General features: G+C 39.6%; 1 protein-coding gene across 5 annotated transcripts in view; it reads right to left on the bottom strand.

The window, feature by feature from the left end:
* Positions 1 to 1,348: 1,348 nt before the first annotated feature.
* Positions 1,349 to 15,746, bottom strand: part of LOC107675431 (bromodomain testis-specific protein-like) — a 20,693-nt gene continuing 6,295 nt past the window's right edge. For 3 of the 5 annotated variants that reach the window (XM_016469762.1, XM_016469764.1, XM_016469763.1), the window contains 16 exons: positions 14,924 to 15,289; positions 14,707 to 14,835; positions 13,521 to 13,733; positions 12,024 to 12,199; positions 11,624 to 11,898; positions 9,781 to 9,870; positions 9,565 to 9,693; positions 7,467 to 7,528; positions 7,151 to 7,313; positions 6,582 to 6,932; positions 6,208 to 6,296; positions 4,801 to 4,912; positions 4,649 to 4,716; positions 4,368 to 4,561; positions 3,901 to 4,099; positions 1,349 to 2,088 (listed from right to left, as the gene is read on the bottom strand). In XM_016469762.1, coding sequence (XP_016325248.1) covers positions 2,020 to 2,088; positions 3,901 to 4,099; positions 4,368 to 4,561; positions 4,649 to 4,716; positions 4,801 to 4,912; positions 6,208 to 6,296; positions 6,582 to 6,932; positions 7,151 to 7,313; positions 7,467 to 7,528; positions 9,565 to 9,693; positions 9,781 to 9,870; positions 11,624 to 11,898; positions 12,024 to 12,199; positions 13,521 to 13,733; positions 14,707 to 14,835; positions 14,924 to 15,289 — 2,685 coding nt within the window. In that variant the 3' untranslated portion in view covers positions 1,349 to 2,019. The remainder of the gene's footprint in view (positions 2,089 to 3,900; positions 4,100 to 4,367; positions 4,562 to 4,648; positions 4,717 to 4,800; positions 4,913 to 6,207; positions 6,297 to 6,581; positions 6,933 to 7,150; positions 7,314 to 7,466; positions 7,529 to 9,564; positions 9,694 to 9,780; positions 9,871 to 11,623; positions 11,899 to 12,023; positions 12,200 to 13,520; positions 13,734 to 14,706; positions 14,836 to 14,923; positions 15,290 to 15,746) is intronic. The other 2 variants (XM_016469765.1, XM_016469766.1) reach the window with 2 other exon arrangements.

Raw genomic sequence — 15,746 nt, 5'->3', positions numbered from 1 at the left:
TTGGCCCCCCTCACTTTGAATGGGCATGACGCCTCTGGATACAACAATAAAATATACTGTGCCTCATGGTGCATTAAAATAATGATTTCCCGAGACCAGTGAGACCAAGCACAAAACATCACAGAATGGATGGATGCGAACAGAATGCTGGATAGCCTACTTGAAAACTAAAATGATTTCCATTTAATCTCATCCATATACAATACCGTTCAGAAGGTTGGGTCGGCAAGATTTTTAATAAAGTCTCTTACCAAGGCTGCATTTATTTGATTAAAATATAGTAAAAACAGTAACAGCTTATTGTGAAATATTTCACAATTTAAAATAACTCTTCTCTGTTTTAATATATTATGAAACGTAATTTATTTCTGTGATGGCAAAGCTAAAATTTCAGGATCATTGCTCCAGTCTTCAGTGTCACACGATTCTTCAGAAAATATAATATGCTAATTTGGTGCTCAAAAATATTTCATATCAAATTTTGAAAATACATTTTAAATATTTTTGTTAAAATCGTGATAAAAGGTCAGAAGAACAGTACGGATTTGAAATAGAAATGTTTTGTAACATGAATTAAAGTAATGCCTTCAATGTCATTTTCGAACAATTTAATGAGCTAAATATATATATATAAAAAAAACGTACTGTATGATGAGTGTCAATATATACTAACAAAAATGACTCAAAAATATAAATGTTCTACTTAATTTTAAGTGACCACAATGCACAAACTTTAATGAAAATTCTTTTTTATTGATTTAACTTTTAGAATGTGATTTCTTTGAAATAATATATTATTCTTCCCCTCAATAGCATGTGACACCTCAGCATGGTGGTGTACTGAATAAAGTGCTTGTGATGAAAACTGCCACAACCATTACAGTCAGAAACTATTTTGAACATATCTTCAGTGCAGTACATTCCACCAGATCACACCTTGGAATCAACACAGCTCTGGAGAACACGTTGACTTTAGGCACAGAGAACTGCCTATCATCTCCGAGAGAAACTTTATGGCACTGCACTTCCAAATGGATACAAATAGAAGCACAGGAAGTGCAAAAACTCCTCTAAATAAGTCTGATTCTTTGTAGGCGGACACCTGGGGAAAAAATAGGCTGCCCCTATAACAAAATGCTAAATATTTATACACGCATGCTTACGATATATTTCTGACACTACAGAAATATCTTATATATATATATATATATATATATATATATACACACACACACACACACACACACACATACATATGTGTATATATATATATATATATATATATATCCCAGTGGGAAATTGATGTTGAAAAGACATCAAATTGATGTAAAAAAAAAAAAACAACTTAAACAGGACAGGTTTAACGCAGCCAGCATATTTTCTGTTTAAATTGCTGCTTTACGTCAAATACATGAATTACCAGCTAGTAGGATAAACAGGGACAGGGCCCTGCACAGGAATATCCTTTACAGTTCTCACAACAGCTAGCGCAAGACGACCAGCTATGCAATATTCATACAGCAGAAGTGTCGATGGAATGTGTCAAAGAATCAGATAGCAATAATAATCAAGAGAAGTAAACATTCTTCAGTATAAAAAAAAAACATGTTAAAGAACACAAAAACTGTTGTGAAACGACAGACATGTTTCTCTTTCCAAACTACCTCAGACAATCGGCAGCATTTCAGTTCAGGCATTTCTGTATCCAAGCTTCAAACGGATCCAAATAACGAAAACTCAAGAATATACACTCAACACTATCAATGGCGCAAATATTGGTCTTACAACATTATACACGACCGTCAGTCCTCAACTGTTTTCTTATTTTTACAAGAGCTAACTTAGTACAAATGTAAAGTGATGCAGCTGTATTGCAGTATTTTTGCCCGTCAAAAGACTAAAGACCTGTTTCAGTCGCCAGGACTCATGGAGCAAGTCTGGGAAGGGAAAAGACGGCCTACACTGTTCACCGAACAGTGGCGCAATACACAAGCAATTTTTTTTTAATTTGTTTATATCTCAATCCAAGTTCTTCTCAAAAGTTGCCATTATGTCACTCTGCATGGTCATGTCAATGACTCCAGACATCTAAGAGAAACAACATTAAAAAGAAAAGCATTGAAAACATAAAAGCATTATTATTATCATTAACAATAACAACAAAACAGTAATGTTTATTGTGGTTATTAATAATAAAACCAAAATGTATATTATTATTATTATTAATGATAAATAACTGATTTGTTAATAATGATTTTAGTTATTTTACTTTTTATATAACAATATTTATATAACAACAACAACAATAATAAAGTTTGTGGTTAATCATAATGATAATTATAATCAACCAACACAACTTAATTACAAGGTAAGAACAGTAACAATGTTTACTGTGGTTATTATTAATAAAACCACAATGTATATTGTTATTAATGCTAATAAACAGCATAACAGATATTTGTTATTAAACATTATGATAAACATTATTATATAGTTATATAATAATGTAAAAAAGTTTGTGGTTAAGAAGATCTAATCACTAATTGGATTAAATGTTTTTAAAAAGGCATTAAAGTTGGGGTATGTATTTTTTCAAAAACGCTTTAGAAAACGGAGTCGGGCCGAGTACCAAAACAAACTTGTAGCCAATCAGCAGTAAGGGGCGTGTCTACTCATGATGGGGACGAGAGAGCGCTCAGTGCACAGCACAGGACATTAGCCGAGCGACGACAGAAAGATAGAGATGGCGGATAAAAACAAAAGAGGAAAACGTCTGCGGAACAAAAGAAGGCTTAAGATAAAGCAAAAAGTAGGACCCGTGTAAATATCGGATCAGCTTTCCAGCGCTGGAGAGAACTCAAGGAGCGGAAGGCCTGTGATTGGACGCCGAGGTTGCTTTTGGCGCTTTTCCACTGCGTGGTACGACTCGGCTCGGTACGGCTCAGTACGGCACAGCACGGTTCGGCACGGTTTGCGTTTCCACTGCAGTTCAGTACCGCTTTAGAGTGGGCGGGATTACTCACATGTCGTTATAGTTGCGCCGCCTCTACTACCACGACTCCTAAAAAGAAACTTTTTCATTCCGCGTCGCCCCATCAAGCTCTCGCTGGATCCGCTCCTCTGCTATCAACGAGAGGAACGTTTGTTCTTCCGCAACAGACAACAAAACTTTTTGGTTGTTAAAAAAAAGGTGCGCTCGTTCAAAACAGTTGCGTTTGATCCTTCGCTGGCTGTACTGATTTAAATCTAGCGGTTCTGTTGTGTTTGTGGCGCAAGTTCAGTGACGCAGGTAGTGACGATTCTCTCCGGCCAATCCGTGATCAGCAGAGTTTACACGTCACGTTTTGGTAACGGTACGGTTCACTTGGAACCCCAACCGAGGTGGGTACTAAAAAAAGTACCAGGTACTGTACCCAATGGAAAACCCCCAAAAAGTTAACCGTACCGAGCCGTACCATGCAGTGGAAAAGCGGCATTTGTTTGAGCAACAGTGTATACATCGGACACTACAGTTGCCGCGCCGCAACAGCTACACTGGATGCGACAAAGCGACCGTTGAAAATCATTTGAAATTTGTTCAGTTTTCTGTCGGGGATTTGTCGTGTCGCGCCACATACAGTGTAGACAGCATCACTGATTATAATGAGTTCTATAGTATTTTGTCGCGCTGCTCGCATCCGGTTTAGACACAGTTTAACATTGGTTTTGCTTTGTTTCACAGAACTAATCGTTGCCTGGGTTGCGTACGTATGTGTGGGGCGAGACCCTTTTGGGGTAGGGGCGTGTTTGTTTTGGTGATTTGAAATATCAACATTGGCTACCAGAAATCACTTAGCCCACCTTTAAATATAAATGTTTTTAATTTATATTCTAAAATGCTTAAGTGTGCAGTACACTCACAGCCTCTCTCCTACGGCGCTCCTGCTCTCTCTTGCGAGCCGTCTCTCGTTCTCGGTCTACAGAGCTCTGTGGAAGAGAGCAGGGCTCAGGGGCTTTGGGGGTATCCAAGATGGCCACCATCAGGGGCAGCTCTGCTGACTCCACTTCTGGCTTTGAAGGCGGGCAGTCCAGCTTGTTTTTCTGGAGCTGCTGCGTCAGACTAGAAATCATTTAAAGGCCACACTGTTAGCTAGATCAGCGAGAACAGTCGTATAATCATCACAGGGGGATATGAGTGTAAATTAATAATAGAAATACAATTTAGAATGCATTTGTCAAACTCGCTAGGTTTTGAAACAGAGCCATGGGAAGTTGTGGTCAGCTGGGATCTTGTCTCCAGCCATGCAGAGATTGAAACTCCTCCAAAATGAAACTTACATAACACAGCTTTATTTACTGTTGCCTTGAAACTATGATTCTGTTTATACCCGCTTTTGTCGGAGTTGCTCTTCTCTCGACCAGCTTCAATCTGCAGTTTACGAGCCCTCTCTCGTTCCTCTTTCTCCATGGCAACTTTGCGAAACTGCTGGAAACTTTCCTTGGATGATTTGATTGGGCAAAGAGTTTGAGTAGCCATCTTACCCAGGCTTGTCCAGGAGTCTGCATGCTTTAGGACAATATCCTTTAACACACACAAACAGGTCCAGGTTATCGGAGAGAACACCAAAGAGTGCATTTTTCATTTAGTACCCATATAAAGCATTGGTACCTTTTTAGGCAGGTTGGATTTGGTATCTTGAATGGGCTTGCATAGTTCACTGCCATCGTCCTTGGCTCCTAGAAAATGTGAAGACCCCATTTCAAGAAACCACTGAGAAAAAGGAAAGGACTCTGGTGGAAAACGGTGGGAGAAATACTGACCGTGCATTTTGTGCAGCTGAACAGAGGGCTCTTCCAGTGTCTCCGGGCAGCTTTGCTCATCCCTCATGTTGGTTAATGGACTCTCATGCAGAGGTGACAACAATCTACATTGCTGCAGAGAGAAAGCAAGTACAAAAAGTAATTTGTGTGTCACCAACAACAACCTGGTCAAACTTCATCCATCTGGGTAAAAAAACGCTGTTACTTCAGTGAACTTCCTTTTCACACACAAATGTGATATTAATTTTATACAAGCGTTTGACAAACAGGAAGTTAACACTGGGTGAGTTTAGACACATTGTTTTTTTTTTTTCTCTTTCTCCAATGACAATAGTTCCACACAAAGCTGGAGAAGAACATTTGTGCATCTCAGAGCAACACTGCGGTGTTTCTTTCCTGAATAAATCATTTTGAATGAATCATTTGAGTCAATGATTCAATGATCCATTCATAAAGACAGGCACTTGCTTTGTTTCTAAATGAATAATTTCTCTCGACCAGTTTCTATCTGCAGCAGATTACGAGCTCTCTCTTGTTCCTCTTTCTCAACGGCAACAATAAAGTCTGGAATAAACTTCATGACCTTTGTCCCGATTTTCACCCCAATTTAAAGTCTGGAGAAGTCAATGCTAGTTGCCAAAAGTCAGAGCCAGTCTGCAGATTTGAGTTGACAGATTTCATAGAAAACTGTGTAGTGTATGATGGTCACAGACACAGATTTTTTGGCTTCAGACTATGAATCCAAACATGTTTGATATTTTGAGCCAATTTTTGGAACACATTGTTTTCATTTGTCATGCATCTCCTAGCAACAAGGCGACTTTAAAACTTTTAAAAACTTTAAAACTTTTAAACAACTTTAAAGTCTGGTAGTGTACGATCCTCAGTCGTTCAGTGTATGAATCTGATGGCCAGTTTTTCCTCTGTGATTGTTTACAAAGTCAGTGAGTGATGCCTTGCATTTTAAAATCTGTTCAGATTTTAAAAGTCATGTAGTGTATCCCAGCCTTACGTTGTGTAGTGTACATATATATATATATATATATATATATATATAACAGTGAGAATAAAAGTTACGCCTTCTTTCTTTGCGTGAACATTTGGGCGGCGTTGTGCAAATCTTCCCACAGAGCGACATAGGTATGTAAGGGCGTGTTAGAACGAGCCGTTTTAGGTAGGCGTGGTTAACTCTTAACTTTTATAAAGAATATCTCTTTGGATTTGAGACTTTAGTCTTTGCAACTTTACAGATCTTCTTTATGCACCAAGAGCTTGTAACACTCCAAAGAGAAAGGAAAAATTGAAATCGCATCATATGACCCCTTTAAATGACAACAAACTAAATGAATAACTATGCAAAAGAGTTTTTTTCCATATGAAGACAAGCTGAGCAGAAATATAAATTACCTCAAACTGAGAGCTGGAGGTAGGCTGACATCCTATGACAGGCATGGCTGCAGGAGGTGAGGTCAGTGGTGACAGAAGAGGAGGGACACCTGCAAGATTGAGGAGAAAAAGAGAGAGATGGAGTTCACCTTGAATGATATTCTGTTTTACACATACATTAAAGTGGCGCTGTAAGTGAGAGACAGCAATGACACGCAGCTAGGAAGAGAACTATACTGATGACAAAACAAACCACCAGTTATGATGAACATACAATGCTAACCCACAATGGAAGGGGAAAGTTGCAGATGCACAACAGTAACACAGCGAGGGGAGTGAGCGAGGAACGGAGATCAGCGGGCGGCGGTGTTGACACATCAAGGCCGACCTCTTACCTTCCTGCTCAGACTTATATGGAGGCTTCTCTGCGGCAGCAGGCGATGGGGGGCCAACCCGAGAGACCTGCGGGTCAAGAGGATCGAGCAAGGGACTACGGGGGAACGACGGGTCTGAAAGGAGTGAAGTGGGTGGGTGTGGGGGGATCGACACGTGGGAACATTGGGAACATTTGGGTGAGGTGGCTGTGTTGTCATTACAGGGGGAGGAGGCAGAAGAGTTACATAAAGGATTGGTGGCCTGGTCTGGAGGTAGGTTGAGTGGTAAAGGGGCAGTCAAGGTTTTACGAGGTAGCGGAGCAGCTTTGTCACTAGGTCTTGATGGCTGAGGCGGCAGTCGGCTGTGTAATGCTGTTGTGGAAGAAGGGCAGAGGGATGGACAGAAAAGCATTTAAGTGATGAATCAAAGCTGCCGACAACTAACTGGTCTCCAAATGCAGTTTCAGATTTAGATGAATAAAAGAAATCATTTTAATTTTTGGAGGTAATTTAATTTGTTTTGTACCTGATGCGGCCACAAATAACACATCAGTGTGAACAGAAGTATGAACAATGGCACTGAGCCTAACCTGGGATTGCCATGATGATGTCCTCTGCAGGATGCTTTGCTTGTTGTGACGCAAACATGTCTTTGGAGTCTGCCTCTGAGACTAGTGACGCTGGGCGAGACTGGCACGTCACGACTGAGGCAGAAGAAGAATCCTTTACCTCAGCAACGGCCTGCCGCGATGCCTGTTTGGGGAGGGGGACAAGGGGGCAATATTATTTCACGCAGGAAAAATCTGGCACTACATGAAGTGAAATGCTCCATGTGCCAAATATTAAAGGAGTGGGAGTAGGCCATTTAATATTGGCTGTCTCTTATTGGCTTGTGTGCTTTTTTACCTTGTTTTTATTTTTGTGGGCATGGCCAGGGGCTTTGCTTTGCTTCCTCTTAGCTTTCGGTTCTGTAAGACACGCACAATGCACACTGAGGTCATTTCACTTCAGTCATGACTGCGGGAAAGGCCAATCCCATCCCATGGGCATTCCTGCTGATTTACTCGGTTTATATTTTATTACTGGAGTTCAGATAAACTGTGTATGCAATTTAAGTACTATTGAGTGTCACAACCACTAAATAAATACAAATAAATCCTAAAAAAATCAAGTTTAATTTGAAGTGGTCAGTTTTTTTTCTTAAGTAAAGTGTGCACAGCTTGTGAAAGTGTTTTGTGACGTGAGTAAACGATGTGAGTAAAAAAACAATGTGAAATGACAAAGCAAAGGGAAAGAAAACACAACACTTATCTTAACATACAACAGTTGTCTATGAAAATTTTATTTAAATCTCTAGGTGTTAAGCTTTATACCAGTTTAGGTAAATAAAATTGAAACATCTTCAAAATATGCAACAGACTTTAAAGGGGTCATATGATGCGATTTCAATTTTTCCCGATGAGCTTTGTAAAAATCGACGCGTTTCAGAAAGGCAGGGCATACAGGAGAAACAATAATGTACAGTATGTGGAAAATAATGTGTTTTTTGAACCTTAAACCGCATAAACATTACACCAAATACACAAAATAATGTTCTTTTTAGCAGCATCATATGATCCCTTTAAGCAGGACAAGTGGTTGCCTCTTATGACAGCTTCAGTGTTTCCCCTAGGTTTACGGCTTTTGGGGTCACGCGTGCTTCATTACAAGTAGTAAACAAAACCGCACGTCTGCGCCATTCATTAACACAGAGACACGCAGAATTCATATTTAAATAGTCGTTTTGCGGCGTAATATTTACAAATACTAGTGGGAGTGCGCGCACATGTGTGTGTGTGTGTGTGTGCGTGCGTGCGCATCGGGGCAGAACTCCGCTGTGAGTGATACAGAGAGTGCGACCATAACGTAGAGACCGAAATGACATGCCGTCGTGTAAATAAGATAAATAACATAAGGCTATTTAGTTTGTTTAATAAAAGAACAAGGTATAGACCCGTTCTATCGGAAAGGTAACTTTAAATGACTTCTGTTGTGATCTGGTGCTATAGAGAAAATATAATTAAATAAAATTAACTTGACCTTCAAGGGGGGCGGGCCACCCCCCTAATATAATGGCAGGGGAAACACTGAGCTTGTTTTGGTCCTACCTTCCATGTTCCAACTATAGTTTACAATCCAAGTACCCTCACATACAACATATCGATGTATGTTTTTACAATCTATTGTAGATTATGATTACATATACATCTCTGCATGAACTCACACAAGTATTACAAGGTAATGCAACAGGGGAACCACACAGTAATGATTCAAAGCAGCAGTTTAAAACAGACCAGCTGTAACTCTTAACAGGGACAATAGCATATGACACATAAACTGCTCTCAGTTATGTTTGGTGAAGGTCCATATTGGAAACCGGCATTTCTTCGGAGCCCTTACCACTATTTTTAACTTGAAAGTTCTGAGGGTGTATGAAACAAGGAAAACCCCACACCAAGAGCCAGCTGGTCTTAAACTTGTCTTAAACTACAGCAACAACATTAAAAAAGTGATTGTGATAAAACAAGAACAAAATATCAAACATTAGAAAACAAATAAATAACAGCATCCAACAAAAACTACAGAAAGACTGTGAGAGAGAAAGAGAGATGACTTATTCTTTTACTAATTTGGAGCCAAAAGTGCACAATTTTCTTTATATTACAAAAGTGACAAAGGACAAGTGTAGTGAACACAAAAAAAGGACCATACACCCATTTTTTTTATTGAAAAAAAAAATTAATAATAATAAGCTGAACTGTGTAACGTTTCAAGTATTTGTTGTCAAGTTGATGTTAAGGTGAGATAAGTGAAAGTTTATAATGCTGGGGACGTGTCCGAGTAAGCTTTACAATTTTTGGTTTGTTTTCTGCATCAGTGGCCAGATAGATAGCAGGGGGAACAGACTGGCCTGAGAGACAGTGAGTGAATAAAAGGGTTGGTGGGTAGGTGTGAAGCCGCTAACCTGAATCAGAGTCACAGCTATCAGAAGAGCTAGAGTCACTACTACTGTTGTCAGAGCTGGACGAGCTGCTGCTGCTGTCACTCAAACGAGATGGATGGCTCGCATCTTTAAACTCCCCTAAAGCTTCAACTGCACACAGAAGGGGAAACATACAGGTTTATACTGCATTTATATGATTACATAAAAAGGAATGAACAAATAAATGCATATACTTACTTTTGGCCTTTTTATCGTTTGATCCTCCATTCGTGTGTAGTAGCTCTTTGTCCATTTCCTCGATTTTAGACTTCTTCTGGAGCTTCTTTTCTAATAATGTAAAAAGATCACCCATAAATATTAGATAAAAATGTCTCCTTTTACACACTTTTTTTGTGAGAGTTGTAGAGTATGCATCTATTTTGTTTAGAAAAAAGCCAATTTAAGCACTAATCAATCATGATGAAGTTCTAAAAAAAAAATATATATATAAAATAATAAGAATAATAAATAAACCTTAAATACATATGACCTTTTTCATACCTGCAATCTAGTCGCTTTTTCGCCGTTTTGAATCAAAATATGTCATTTATGTGAATCGTCTAGATCCCAAGAGTTTTATTTTTTGGAGGGGGGTCTGGGCGGACAGAGAGAGAGAGAGAGAGGAATTGCAAGCTCGTAGACAGGAGTATGTTCGAACAAAGTCCCTTTCTCGGTTCGACTTGAAGCAGCAATGCGCAGACCGATCGCTGTATGACATCAAAGCACCGCGAGAGCTACAGAGAGCAGATGGCTCCGCATGCGTTCAAATCGCTCTCGTGGTACTTTGATGTCTGATCGGTCTACGCATTGCTGCTTCAAATCGAACACACCTCATCTCACAGCCGGTCCGTTTTGATGGCACACATCCGCATGTAAACATGGAAACATGGCGTGGAAGTTCTTCATTGTGAGTTAAACAGACACAAAGTTCGCAATTTGTAATACAATATTGACTGTTTTTGCTCAAGTTCGCTGATGAAGTTTCAATCAAAGCCACAACAGAACAGTTTTAAGTAACCGAGCAACACAGCGGTGTTTCGAGACTCGATACTGAATGAATCCACGTTTTTGAACGAATCAAGTGAGTCAATGATTCAGTAATCCATTCATAAAGATAGTAGTCCCGTGCCTCGTTTTTGAATGAATCAGCCATTTGAATGCATGACTAATGACTCTCTCATTTACCTTCATCTACTGGTGGTTTGGTTTCATATTTAAAAGTATTGCATTTTTCCCAACATTTTTAACTTGTACATTTAAAAATATTTAAAACATTAATCTTATAAAATTATTTATGCATTTGAAAATTGTGATGTAAATGCATTTATGGCACCTAAGCTTCATTAAAGGGGTCGTATGATGCGATTTCAAGTTTTCCTTTCTCTTTGGAGTGTTACAAGCTGTTCGTGAATAGATAAGATCCCTAAAGTTGCAAAGACTAAAGTCTCAAACCAAAGGAGATATTCTTATAAACATTTCATTACACCAAATACACAAAATAATGTTCTTTTTAGGAACATCATATGACCCCTTTAAACATTCTGTGTAAATACATCTAATGCCACTTCAGATGCAGCTTGTTTCCTCTGAAGTGAAAAGATGGAGTTTGTTGATAGTATGCAAACTCTAATGTGAACATTCAAATTTGCAAAAATAAATTACTCCACTGCCCCCCTACAAGGGTCATATTCCTTTTCGACCTCTTGTGAGTTTGACGGTATGCTTTTAGATAAAGCATATACATGGTTCAAAAAAAAAATATATTTATAAACGCCTTCATACTGAAGCGAAAACACTGTACTGCTATAATCTGTGGGCATTACATTTTTTTCAGATAATGATGAAAAGTGTCGCCTGATTTGGCATATGTAGCTGCAGTGTCAAAAACATGCAAATACTTTTGATTTGCATGCCATTTAGTTGTATTAGACCCAGTGTGAAAGGCTTTTAGTACTACTTCTCACATAATTTTATTTACATATTTCATATATAATGTGTCCCAGCATAAAAAAGCTGTTAATATTGACAGAACAGTACTCACTGTCAGTTTCTTTCAGTTTCTTTTGGAGGCAAGCGACAACATAGCACTCAAGAGCTCGAAGGGTTGAAGGTTTGAGAGTCTCAAAGTCGATCTCGATCTCCTCAGGGTCTGTGTCCCTGAGCAAGGGTTCTCTGGCCTTGATGATATTCACTACTTTGCCAAGCTTGTCTCCAGGAAGCTTGTTAATGTCTAGACTCAGCTGCCGTTTCTCCTCATAAGACATGGGTAAAGCATTTATCTCTTCCTCAGAGTCATATGCTCTGCTCTCCTTCCACCTGAGAACAAAGTCAATGTAAATTTTAATTTCTTTGAGAATTTGTCTTAGCATAAAGATCTATACATTATTCTTAGGGTAGAAATGGGGATGATGAGGGCCCACACGCTCCACACATTTTCTTACCCTGACGACTTGCTGTTGGACCTCTTCTGTAGTTTTGCCGGTTTCTTCATTTCTTCACCTTTTCGTTTACTGGACTCTCTCTCTTTCTTCCTTTTCTTCTTGGACTTTTCCCTTTTCTTTGGTTTCAGGAGAGGTGTTTGGGTCAGTAACTGGAGCTGCTCTCGTACTGCTTTTAGCTGGCGAGTAAAGACAGAAATGACATTATATAAGAGTACATATATGAATACTGTCCATCTATAGTTCAAAACTTAGCAAGCTATTTTCACTGCCTACTGTACAAATGGGCAGCATCCAAACCCTCACAGCAGGCTGATTTTGAATGCACTCATTGGCAACATGTTAATGTCAAACCATATTACGCTTAAGCACAACACCTATTAAAGGGGTGGCCTAATGCCATTCCATGCATTCAGTTATTTACACTGTTAAAGAGTTGGATTCTCATGCTAAACATGGACAAAGTTTTAAAAAACGATTTGGACGTATGACGGGGTATTTCTGTGCCAAATACACTCCTTCCGGGTTTGAATAAGTTTAGGAAACTTTTGTTCGAGCATGGCCCTTCATGTTGTCACGAAGAGCGGAATTCCTTGTATGGGCACTTCTCCCAGAAGAGCGAGCACACATCGACCACAGCGAGAGCAAGAGCGCACCCATCAACATGCTTCATTTGGGTTACAGAAGTCATCGGCAGCGCTGCACAGGACTTGTTCCAGAAGAATGTCTCCACAGAAGTGTGTTTTTGGATGTGAGGGAAAGATTACCTTTTTCAGCTTCCCAAAGAACCCAGCGTTAAGGGAACAGTGGATGCAGTTTGTTTTTCTGGCACGTGTGTTTGTTTGTTCCTGTCATTTCGGTGACAAATGTTTTATAAACAAGGCACAGTTCGCTGGATTTGGAGATTGTATGATACTGAAAGATAAAGCAGTCCCAGCAATAAAATATCGTGGTTATGAGCTGAAATCGAAGGCGGTGAGTAAAACTGCATCTAATTTCTGTGTTTTGTTGTCAATCTTTAGCTCCGCCCACCGCACACCTCCAGGAGCTCGGCTGTTTTCAGAGAGAATCGTAAAGCTGTATCTTTCTTTTATAAATCTGATAAAACTAAAGACTCTTCGGAGATATGAAGGATGCAATACTACTATACTACTATGTAATACTCAAGATTAACGTGAGATTGGCAAAAATGTGTGTCATGTCCCCTTTAAGCTTACAGCACAACATACACAAGTAAAAATAAGACAAGTAAAAATCAATTTGCAATTGTGCAGACTTAAATGTCCTCCTAATTATATTAATAAATGAGACCTTTCTCGCTTCTTGGCAAAGAACATACTGGAATTATTTTCACTACAAAGATTAAATGCAATAATGCCATAGAATTTGCTGAAGGAGCCAGTGTGACCACATTGGGTGTGACTATGGTGTTGTGACGGTGTTGGAACAGAGGATGTGTGTATCCGTGAAGGGACTCAAATGTCTATATGCAAGTCTTACCTGTTCCTCCAGGCTGGCGAGCCTTTGCGTTCTCTCCTCTTCATCCTCTTCTGTGTCGGAGGAGTTTTCTGATGGAGACGATGATTTGCTGTCACTGCTCTCAGAGCTGGACGGACTGTGTGCTCTCTCCTTCCTTACTCTGTTCTGACTAAAGGCTGGGGCTGAATTCCTCGGCTCGTCAGGAATCTTGGAGAACCGAAACTCAAAAACATCCTGGGTGAAAAAAATTAAATAAAAACATTAACATGGAGTTATTTACACTGTTAAAGAGTTGGATTCTCATGCTAAACATGGCCAAAGTTTCAAAAAATTATTTGGACGCATGACGTCTGTACCAAAAACACTCCTTGCGGGTTCAGACAAGTTTTGGAAAGTTTTTTTGAGAGCATGACCCTTCATGACGTCATGAAGGGTGGAATTCCTTGTATGGGCACTTCTCCCAGAAGAGCGCGCACACATCGACTACAGCGAGTGCAAGAGCGCACCCATCAACGTTCTTCATTCAGGTTACAGAAGTCTTCGGCAGAGCTGCACAGGACTTGCTCCAGAAGAATGTCTCCAAAGAAGTGTGTTTTTGGATGCGAGGGAAAGATAACCTTTTTTAGCTTCCCAAAGAACCCATTGTTAAGGGAACAGTGGATGCCGTTTTTTTTTTTTTTCGGGACAGCAACAGAGTTTCGCACGTGTTTGTTTGTTCCCGTCATTTCGGAAACAAACATTTTATAAACAAGGCCCAGTTCGACACTGGATTTGCAAATTGTTTGATACAGAAAAATGGAGCAGTCCCAGCGATAAAATATCCCAGTCATGAGTCGAAACTGCAGGCGTTGAGTAAAACTGCATCAAATTTCTGTATTTTGTTGTCAATCTTTAGCTCCGCCCACAGCACACCTCCAGGAGCTCGGCTGTTTTCGGAGACAATCGTAAAGCTGAATCTTTCTTTTATAAATCTGATAAAACTAAAGACTTTTCGGCGGTATGAAGGATGCAATACTACTATATAGGTACTCAAGATTAACACGAGATTGGCAAAACTGTGTGTGTGTTATGTCCCCTTTAACCTGTCAGGAAAGACTGAATTTTCTGAGAGCAATATGCAAGTATTGTATTTATTTAAAAAAAAGAAAAAGAAAAATAAGACAAAACAATGGATTTTAAAAGATGATCAAACCACATAAAAACACACCTGGAGTTTCCTTGCCATGGTCACTACCTCATGACCGGGTGGATTGTATTTGTAGCAGTTTGAGAACATAAGCCGCATATCTGCAGCAAACTGCAATGCATCCGAGTAATCACGAGCTTCCATCTTTTTCTGTTAGAAAAAAATATGCCCATTACATATCAAACAATAACAGTGAGCAACGTTTATCCAGTAATATTAACACAACCATGGTACTCACTTTGATGGTACTCATATCCATAGGTTGGTGAATGATTTCATGATAATCAAGAAGGCCCAGTCCCTTTGCATCCACAGGCTTATAAAAGGGCCAGGCGTAAGCAGAATGCTTTTTGGCAAACATCTCTTTCAGGATGGCATTGCAGTATTTGAGTCTCTCTGAGAGTTTGTTCCTTCTGCCCACCTGATGCTGTGGTGGTGATTCAGGAAGGTCTTTACAGGGAGGTTTGATGGGTCGGCCGCTGCCTCGCCTGGAGAATAACTTAAGGACTTTTGGTTCTGTTACACAAGAGGACGACTCATAGCTGGAGATGGAAGAGGCAGAAGGGGTAGTAGTGTCTGCTTTTCTTTTCACACCATTTTTCAACTGAAAGACAAGGTACATGCAGATTACAGTTAAATAAAAAATGATATGCAATCTGTGTTTTTCCTGTACTATTCCACCTTTAGAAAATATTATTTCCATAATTCAGTACGAAACAACCAAGCAGCCCTCAAAGAGTGTCAAAGAGGCAAAACTACGCCAATTAATCCTCGCCAAACACTGGGTCTCATTTATTAAAGGGGTCATATGATGTTGCTAAAAAGAACATTATTTTGTGTATTTGGTGTAATGAAATCCTTTCTGAAACACGTCGATTTTTACAAAGCTCATCGGTCTGAAAAGCGAGGTGTGCTCTGATTGGCCAGCTATCCACATGCGTTGTGATTGGCCGAATACCTCAAGCGTATGATGGAAATGTTATGCCCCTACCATACTGTGATGCCCTGTCCCGGCCGGAGCGACGAGACAAAAACAATAAAACCCATTACAAACGAGGCAT

Source organism: Sinocyclocheilus anshuiensis, unplaced genomic scaffold (genome assembly GCF_001515605.1).
Source record: "Sinocyclocheilus anshuiensis isolate Anshui unplaced genomic scaffold, SAMN03320099.WGS_v1.1 scaffold1696, whole genome shotgun sequence".
Taxonomy (NCBI): domain Eukaryota; kingdom Metazoa; phylum Chordata; class Actinopteri; order Cypriniformes; family Cyprinidae; genus Sinocyclocheilus; species Sinocyclocheilus anshuiensis.
Note: the sequence above shows the minus strand (reverse complement) of the source record. Positions and strands in the feature narration are given on the sequence as shown.